Source organism: Chiloscyllium plagiosum, chromosome 6 (genome assembly GCF_004010195.1).
Source record: "Chiloscyllium plagiosum isolate BGI_BamShark_2017 chromosome 6, ASM401019v2, whole genome shotgun sequence".
NCBI classification, from domain to species: Eukaryota; Metazoa; Chordata; class Chondrichthyes; order Orectolobiformes; family Hemiscylliidae; genus Chiloscyllium; species Chiloscyllium plagiosum.
In genome coordinates, this window is record NC_057715.1 from 120,522,534 (window position 1) to 120,532,425 (window position 9,892).

General features: G+C 43.0%; 2 protein-coding genes across 5 annotated transcripts in view; both read left to right on the forward strand.

The window, feature by feature from the left end:
* ogfod2 (2-oxoglutarate and iron-dependent oxygenase domain containing 2) overlaps positions 1–4,118 on the forward strand; it is a 27,855-nt gene extending 23,737 nt beyond the window's left edge. For 3 of the 4 annotated variants that reach the window (XM_043692603.1, XM_043692601.1, XM_043692600.1), the window contains 2 exons: positions 514–582; positions 3,087–4,118. In XM_043692603.1, coding sequence (XP_043548538.1) covers positions 514–582; positions 3,087–3,371 — 354 coding nt within the window. In that variant the 3' untranslated portion in view covers positions 3,372–4,118. The remainder of the gene's footprint in view (positions 1–513; positions 583–3,086) is intronic. The other variant, XM_043692602.1, reaches the window with a different exon arrangement.
* A 5,500-nt stretch (positions 4,119–9,618) lies between these two features.
* The window catches only part of arl6ip4 (ADP-ribosylation factor-like 6 interacting protein 4), an 18,605-nt gene continuing 18,331 nt past the window's right edge, over positions 9,619–9,892 (forward strand). The window contains exon 1 of the mRNA XM_043692608.1: positions 9,619–9,690. The gene's annotated coding sequence lies outside the window, so the exon portion shown is untranslated. The remainder of the gene's footprint in view (positions 9,691–9,892) is intronic.

Sequence of the window (9,892 nt, forward strand, 5' to 3'; positions counted from 1 at the left end):
CGTGGATGCTTTGGAGAGGGGGCAGAGGAGGTTCGCCAGGATGTTGCCTGGTATGGAAGGTGCTAGTTATGAAGAGAGGTTGAGTAGGTTAGGTATATTTTCATTAGAAAAAAGGAGATTGAGGGGGGATCTGATTGAGGTTTACAAAATCTTGAAGGGTATAGACAGGGTGGACAGAGATGAGCTCTTTCCCAGGGTGAAGGATTCAATAACGAGAGGTCACTCTTTCAAGATGAGAAGTGGAAGGTTTAAGGGGGATACACGTGGCAAGTACTTCACACACAGGGTGGTGGGCGTCTGGAACACATTGCCAGCAGAGGTGGTAGAGGCAGGCACGGTAGATTTATTTAAGATGCGTCTGGACAGATGCATGAATAGGTGGGGAGCAGAGGGATACAGATGCTTAGGAATTGACTGACAGGTTTAGACAGTAGATTTGGATCAGCTCAGGCTGGGAGGGCCGAAGGGCCTGTTCCTGAGCTGTAAATTTTCTTTGTTCTTTGTTCTTATCAGTGCAGTGCACAGAACCTTTTTTCTGGTGGAAGACGATGGGTGGGAGATACTACTCGAGTAGTGTTTCAGGTAAAGCAACCACCCAAATATAAAGCCTCACTTACTCAGCAGGCCCGTGTCCACTCCTGCTCAGCGTGCGAGGTCAGTTTTTACACTTACCCCTACCTCCCCTCGGGCCTCTGGTTCTCACTGTCACTCCTCCCACTGCAACTGCTGCCAAGGAATGAAGTGATGCAAACTATCAAAGGTGAGAGGGAGGTGGGGAGAGATGGAAGGGACTAAATCAGATGGAGTTCAAAGGGGAAATAAAGCACTGTATCCCCTGCGGTGCCCACCTCTCTGTGAATGCATCGAGACCATTGATGGACACTGTGTGCTCCCTCCCCAGGGGACCATTGTAATCATGGAACCCACGATGTTCTGACTTGGGCTGGAGTGTTACCAGCATTTAACCTGATCCTATTTAGATTTCTACTTACTTCAACACAAACAATCTACAATAAGTCTCGTAATTTCAGTTGAGTCACCTCTTAGTCTTCAAAACTCTAAGTAGATACAAGACCCAACTGTCCACCTTGTGTCATACCATAACCTGCTCATTTCAGGTATTTATTGAGTAAATAAATTGAGTTATCTGAACTGCTTCAACATATTTACATCTTTCCTTAAGTCATGGGATGAGTTATGTGTGCAGTATCTGTGTACTCCTGTTGTGATGTCACCAATGCCCTGTAAAAATCTGAAGCATTACCTCCAAACCTTTGTATACAATTAACATTCTATTAGCTTTCCTGAAGACTTGCTGCAGTTGCAGACTAACCTGTGTGATTCATGCACACAGACACCCAGATCCCTTTGCATCTCAGAACTCTGCAACCTCTAACCATTTAGATTAAATGCTTCCTTTCTATTCTCCCTGCCAAAATGGACAATCTCCCAGTATTTCATTTGCCAGAGACTTGCTGACCCTCTTCAGCTATCCATTGCAGCCTCCTGGTGTCCTCTTCCTGACTGATTTTCCTACCTGTCTTTGTATCATCATCAGATTTATCTACCATAACTTCATCTGAGGAATTTATATAAATTGTGAAATGTTGAGGCCTCAGCACTGATTTCTATGGCATTTGTTACATCTTGTTGACATGAGAAAGGTGCATTTATGGCTACGGTTTGCCAGCTTTCACCAACCAAACCTCTATCTGTGCCAATATTTCACTGTCTACACCAGGAGCTTTAATTTTCCACATAATCTTTGACACAGCAGCTTATCAATTGCCGCCTTGAAATCCAGGTCTATTAATATCCATCAGCTTTCCTTTACCCGTAGCACAGGTTACTTTCTCAAAGATCTAATCTAATCTCCAATAAATTGACAAACATATTGACTTTGCCTAATTACCTGAAATAATTTATAGTGTGCTTTCTTTAAATTTGATACTGTTTGTAACCTTCTTTAGTTAACTCTGGTTGGTTGGTCCACCGTTTTGAAATGTTCTTCCTTGTTGTAATGTATTTATTGTGTGCATTCTGAAATAGTCCCTTAAATATCTGCCACCAAATGTCTATTGACCAGTCCCTTAACCAGTTCACTTTAGTTAACTCTTGTTTCATGCCCTCATAACTGCTGTTAATTATGTTTAAAGTAACTGTTCTTGGATCCACTGTCTCTCCATCAAGCTGAGTGTAAAAATTAATTATTTTATGATCACTGCTTTGCAGACTGTCTTTACTAAGATCATTAATTCTATCACATTACACAATTCAATGTCTGGTATAATCTGCTCGGCTCCAAATTGCTGTTCTCAGAAACTGTACCAAAATATTCTTTGATCTCCTCATTTCGACTACTTTTGCCTGTCTTGATTTATCTGTCTCCATGTAGGTTAAAGTCTCCTGTGATTATCACCAGACCTTTCTGACAAGCATCCATTATTTCTTCCTTTATACGTTGTCCTTCATCTCACAATCAGTTTAGTTATGATTTTAATGAATAGTGGAGCAGGATTAACGGGCTGAATGGTCTCCTGTTCTTCTGTGATGGATTACTCTCCACATGCTGAAATGAATGGAGCTGCAACAGCACTCCAGTAGCTCAGCACCAGTCCGGACAAAGCAATACTTGATCCACTCCCTCCACGACTGATGCACAGTGTTGACAGTGTGTACCATCTACAAGATACACTGCAGCAACTTAAAGTTTCTTTGACAGCACCTTCTAAACCCATGACCTCTACTATCTAGGTTAAGGGCAGCTAACGTGGCAGCACCGCCACTTATAGATTCCTCTCCAAGCCACTCACCATCCTGACTTGGAAACAGATCGCCCTCCCTTCACTGTCACTGGGTCAAAATCCTGGAATTCTCTTCCTAACAGAATTGTGAATGTCCATACATTAAATGGACTGATGCTGTTCAGGAAGACAGCTCACTACCACCCTCTGGAGGGTAATTAGGGATGGGCAATAAATTCTGGCCTTACTGACAACTCTTGCATCTAATGGACAGGGAAATGTAAAAGACGTTGCTGTTATCTAAACATTGCTTTTTTCTGTCTCTGCACCTTCTGGTCCCAGATTCCAACAGATGAGAGAGAGTGTGTGGAGATAGAGCACAGAGTGAGTTACGGATTGCTCCACCGAGGCCAGCACTGTCATGGAGCTTTACCCATCTCCTCAGGCGAACGCTGGAATCTCATCATATGGATGCGGTCATCTCCAGTTCGTAATGAACTGTGCCCAATGTGTAACAAGAAGCCAGAGTTAATGGAGGCAACTGGGTTTGGGGATGGTTTCACTTCTGAGCTATCGGAAGTCTGGCAGGAGCAACAAGAGAAAGTGACTGTCTGCACCTTGAGTTAGTAAATTGTTAGCAGTGTTAGGTTTGTTCCTGCTCTGCTCAACAGTGAGGTTCAGCTTTTGGCTGATTCATAGTCATTGGCAGAGAAAGAAACTCATATAATTGAACAATTGTACAAAATATTCATCCCATTTCTTTATTTCAAGCAGCATCTGTCAATTTTCCAGTAATATTTGTGTGTGTGTGGGTGTCTGTGTCTGTATGGGTGTGTGTGTGTGGTTTAAGGATATGTGTCTCCACAATGTTTTATTTCTTGCAATTCTGAATTGAGGGAGTTTGTTGCTTTCCTCTCCTATCAACACTCAATTTGTCAAACTTTTGGTAGATGAGATAATTGATTATGGCTGATTTACTATTCCCCTACAAGGTGATGGAACAATGTCTACTTCTTTGACACCTAGATTTCACTGTTAGGATATAAATAAAAGGTAAAACTAGTCTGAAGTACAGGAGGTGAAGACAGGAATTAGATACCAGATAAGTGAAGTAAATCACAAGGTACTCAATCTAATGAGGTAATCTCATGTTCCCACTGGGATTTTGGTTTCCTCCGGGGATGACATTGTTAAAATCCAGGCAAATTGTCATTGACAAATGTAAAATCATTTTGAAATTAGTGTTTGCATTATATAACATCTGATGAAGATTGTTAGAGCTGTAAATGCAATACTTCACAATGTCATTCGCTCTGGTTCTGGGACTGGATTGCAAGTTGTGAAATTGACGTCAATAAATCTGATTTAATAAAAGGATTTTTGTGAAACCTGATTGATCAGACCTTCACCCCCTGCAAGTTCCCCTCCGAGCCATTCACCATCCTGACTTGGAAGTATATCACTGTTCCTTTAGCATCAGTGGGTCAAAATCCTGGAGCACCCTTCCCCCATGGCATTGTGGGAGACAATGACAGCTCACCCCCCACCTTCTCCAGGACAGCAGGGATGGGAATAATTGCTGGCTCAGTTGGTGGCACCCACATTCCATAAATGAATAATAAGGGGAAAAATCCAGGGAATCCTCTTGCCTGCATTATTTATTGATGCAGCATATTTAATTGGCTCACGTATAACAGTCTGGGAATTCCCACCTCACTGGTCAGTGTGTGGAGCTGCAGAAGGCAAGACACAAGGCAGATTTAGACATGCTGTTTGTAAAACAGCTCTGATCTGAAAGGCTTCTCAAACTGTTTTAACCTCCACAACATCTGGCTAATGTAAACAGCTTTAACTAAAAGGGGAGGGGTCCTTTTTAACTTAGCCCTGCAAGGGACTTTTGTTCTGTGCTAAAAAGAAAGAAAGTGGCAGAGATTCACTCCCACGTATCTCATCCCGCTGTCTCAGACTCTTGCTGCTGCAGCTACTATTACTGATGTAGTTTGAACACTCTTAACATGATCACTGCAGCTCCTTCCCATTGACTGGATGTAGTCATTATCCCATGACCTTCACTGCCCTCATGTAGATTTACCTCCTGGTAGCAGCACACTGAACACGCAAGCCCGGGAGGCAGCTGGGATAAAGACAGTTTGTGAGTGTGGCTGAGTGGGCTTGGCAATAGTCTTTTCTGCTTCACCTCAAAGTTTTCATTTAAAAAAATAAGGCTTCCTTCTTGTTAAGGACAAGTAACACTTGTATCATCAAAGGTGGCGATGGCGTAGTGGTATTGTCACTGGACTGTTAATCCAGAGATCCAGGTAATGTCCTGGGGACCAGATGTGAATCCTACCACAGCAGATGGGGAATTTGAATTCAATAAAAATCTAGTCCCGAGATGACCACGAATCGAATGGGGTGGCTCAGTGGTTAGCGCTGCTGCCTCACAGCACCAGGGACCCAGGTTCAATTCCAGCCTGGACGACTGTCTGTGTGGAGTTTGCAAATTCTCCCCGTGTCTGCGTGGGTTTGCTCCGGTTTCCTCCCACAGTCCAAAGGTGCGCAGGCTAGATGAATTGGCCACGCTAAATTGTCCATAGTGTTCAGGGATGTGTAGGTTAGATGCATTGGTCAGGGGTAAATGTAGGATAATAGGGGAGCGGAATGGGTTTGGATGGGATACACTTTGCAGGGTCGGTGTGGACCTGTTGTGGAATGGCCTGTTTCCACACTGTAGGGATTCCATGATTCTATGATTAATGCAACAGCACAGTAGGTCACATCTTGTGTCTGTTGAGGTCAATCACCAGCAACTGGATAGAGGTATGGAGGAAGCTTTAGGTTTTACATATATTAACCTTTCACTTTTATATTTAGACATCAGTACTGGATCAGCACAAATTTATTCCAGCTCTTGCCAGTATAAGTTTGTACTGTCACATTTAGAATTGATGCTGTCTGTAAACTTGCTGCACTAAATAAAGCTCCTTATCTCTGGAACTGATAGAGTGCCATCATTGACAGGAAGCCCTTTACAGTGTGTCTACTTACAGACCAGAATGGACAGAAAGCTGTTCACTGCTCACCTGAGATCCATGTCAAAGGTGCTCCGAGCCCTTGACACGGAGTGGTTCTACGCTGACGATGCCACACTAACATTCCACACTGAGGAACAGCTGCAGCAGCAAATGGACAGACTCTCTCTCACGCTGAGAAAGGGTTTGGTTTGACCATCAGCTTCAGGAAGGCAAAGGTTATGCTCCAGGATGTTGCCATTGTCAATGCTGACAGATGACATAATGTGACCCTGGAGGGTGTCGATAGTTTCACATCGCTCCACAGTCACCAGCAATCTATCACTTGATGCTGAAAGCTCACTCCCATCACAAACACTGCAGCTGCTATGCCTGAGCTGAGTGTGTGTGTGAGAGAGAGAGAGTAACAACAACAGAGACTGCAGAGAACATGACACAGAGTTTACCAAACCTGCTTCCTCAGTGCACTCCTGTAAAGTGCTGAGACCTAGACAGTATCTGTTTGGCAGGAGAAAAGGCTGAACAGTTTCAGAGGACAGCACTCAGTACAATACAGGAACAGACCCTTTGGCCCACCAAGCCTGTGCCATAACATGACATTTCTAAACTAAAAAGTGTTTGCCTCTACACAGTCGCTATCCCTCTATTCCTTACCTATTCATATAGCTGTCAAATGCCTCTTAAATATTGCCTGTGTATCTACTACTAACCCGTTTGGCACTGGATTCCAGGCACTTACCACACAGTGTAAAAAAAACTGCCTCTTACCTCCTTTAAATTTTCCTCTTTTTCCCTTAAACCTATGTTCTCCAGTAATTGATATTTCCATCCTGGGAAAAAGACACCCATGCCTCTCAATTTTGTAAAATTCTATCGGGTTTCCCCTCCACCTCCACCGTTCAAGTGAAAACAAACCAAGTTTGTCCAATCTCTCCTCGTAGCTAATACCCTCCAAATCAGGCAATATCCTGGTATGCCATTTCTGTACCCTCCAAGTCTTTTTGGCAGTGTGGCAATCAGAACTGCACACAATATTCCAATTGTAGCCTAATTAAAGTTCTATACAGCTGCGACATGACTTGCCAATTGTTATACTCTGTACCTCGCTAGATGAAGGCAAACATGCTGCATGCTTTCTTGACCACCATATCTCCTTGTGTTGCTACTTACAGGGACCTATATGCTGGATCCTTCTGTATGTTAATGCTTCTAAAGTTTCTGCCATTTACTGTATCCTTCCCATCTGATTGGACGTTCCAAAATGCATCACCACGCATGATTCAGATTAAGTTCCATTTGCCACTTCACCTCTCCCAAGTCTCCAGCCTATCGATGTGCTACATCTTCAGGCAATCCTCCTCACTATCTGCAGCTCCCCCAATCTGTTGTTCACAAATTTACTAATCAAACTATCTACCAGTACATTAATATGTATTACATACAACAGGGGTCCCAGCAATGTGGAACACCATTGGTCACATCTACAGTCAGAAAAACACCGTTTCACTGCTACTCTCACCATGTGACTTCATCTGTGTCACTAGACGAGAGAGACTTATCAAAGACCTTGCTAAAGCTCATGGAGACAACATCCTCCACCCTGCTCTCAATCATCTTTATCATTTCCTCAAATATTCAATCAAGTTTGTGAGACATGACTTCCCTTCTCAAAGCCACGCTGCCTATCAGTAATAAGTCCATATTTTTTCCAAATGTGAGTAAATTCTATCCCTAAGAATTTTTTCCAATAATTTCCCTACCACTGATGTAAGGCCTGTAATTTCCTGGATTATCCCTGTTGTGCCTCTTAAACAAAGGAACAACTTTGGCTAGTCTCCAGTCTGACCAGAGCGGATGCAAAGATTTCATACCAGGCCCCAGTAATTTCCTCCCTCAGTATTCTGGGATAGATCCCATCAGGTCCTTAGGATTTGCCTACCTTAATGCTTTTCGAAACACCCAACACCACCTCCTTTTATATATTGACATGTCCTTTGATATTCTAGGATTCCTCTCGACTCACCATCCATCATGTCCTTCTCCTTTGTGAATTAATTGTATTTGTTAAAGACCTCAGCCACTTCCTCTGGCTCCATGCATAAATTCCCTCGTTCATCCTTTAGCGAACCTACCTTTTCCCTAGCTACCCGGTTTCTCCTTATATATGTATAAAATGCCTTGGGTTTTTCCTTAATTCAGTTTGCCATGGACATTTCACGGCTCCTTATAGCCCTCCTAACTCCTTGTTTACGTTCCTTCCTGCTTTATTTATATTCTCTATCTTCAGTTTCCTAAACCTTACTTATGCCTCCTTTTCCTTTCTGACTAAACTCTTTATTTCTCTTGTCATCTCTTGTTCCCAAATCCTGCCATCCTCATCTAATGAGCTAATGGACAGCGATAAGTTATGGTATTTCAGCAGTGGGGGTTTGAATTTTTATTCCTATCCACAATGCCATGATAGATTGACTAAAATAAATCTGTTCTATTGAAAATAATACATACACTCCCTGCCTTCACTTTAGTCCTCCCAATCGTGTATACATTTTTATTGTATTTAGTGGAAGTGCAACATCACCTTCACATATCCTCAAAGGTCCTGGATCGTGATATTTCTACCAGCACACACTCAATGCTAAACCAATGACATCTGTGCTGGCTCACAGATATCACAGAATCCCCACAGTGTAGAAGCAGCTATTCAGACTACTGAGTTCACATCAAACCTCTGAACAGCATCCCACATTGCTATCCTATACATGTAACTCTGCATTTCCCATTACCAATCCATCTAACCCGCACATCTTTGAACTGTGGGAGGAAATCCACACAGACATGGGGAGAATGTGCAAATTCCACACAGTCACCTGAGATTGGAAATGAACCTGTGTCCTTAGTGCAGTGAGGTAGCAGTGGTAACCACTAGCTATGGGGTCACCACCCACACCGGTGTCCTGTTTCAGGGATATGGTAAGAGAGCTATGAAGGTGGTGGACACTGACAGCTGGGAGACAGTCACTTTCATCTGTGACCTCTGGAGGATGTGATTTGCAGGAAATTAGGATAAATCAAAATAAATACAAAAAATGCTGGAAAATCAGCATTTCTGGCAATATATGTGGAGAGAGAACCAGAGTTAATGTTTTGAATTCAATATGATGTTTCCGCAGAATTGGAAAACTGATCTGGCTGTGAAAAGGAATGTGAAAATAGGTCATCAAATCTTCCACCCTCATCGCACTTTGAAAACATATGTGACTGAACCACCTCACAGTGGAGCTCTTGGCATACACCAAACAGTGTTTAACCCAGAATCAACAACAATATGCAAACCATTGCCTCTCAGGGATGGAATGACAAAGATGTGAAATATGTTCTTGCATTTTGTGTGATTTTACTGGAGACTGATTGACTGACAGTTTCAGATATTCCAACCAGAGTTCTCAACTAGCACCATTGGGCTGGAATGGGGAATTGGTTGTTATTTTAAATGTTTTGGCATTTTGTGTTATTTAATGGATTTATAAGTTAGTAACTTATTAAAGAAAAAGTCAAATATTTTGTATGATTATGTAATTGGTGGAAAGACACTCCATTATAGCACTGCCAGAATATTAGAAACAGTGGCCAAGTGATATTTGATCAGCTCACCTGGAATTTGTCAAACCAACGTTGGGGAATGGACTTCCTGCAGATATTATTCAGTATTATTATTTATTTGGTTGTTTTAAAGAAAACCTTTCAATCATTCTGAGCTCTGAAAATTGTTGAAATTGACATAATGTTGGGAACCAGGAACTTTCTGCAGCGGGTCCGGTTTCCGGACGAACAGAAATCAGTGTCACACACACAGCCCGGTAACCGGAAATGCTCGGGGGAGGGGGAGGGGTACAACCAGAAGAACGGAGAGTGAGGTAAAAACAACTGGCGCTAGAGAAATGCACAACATATCCCGGGGACTCGGGGAAAACTGGGAAACGGGAGGAAGGCGGGAACTGCACCCGCTCCCTCAGCACTGACCCTCCGACAGTGCGGCACTCCCTCAGCACTGACCCTCCGACAGTGCGGCACTCCCTCAGCACTGACCCTCCGACAGTGCGTCACTCCCTCAGCACT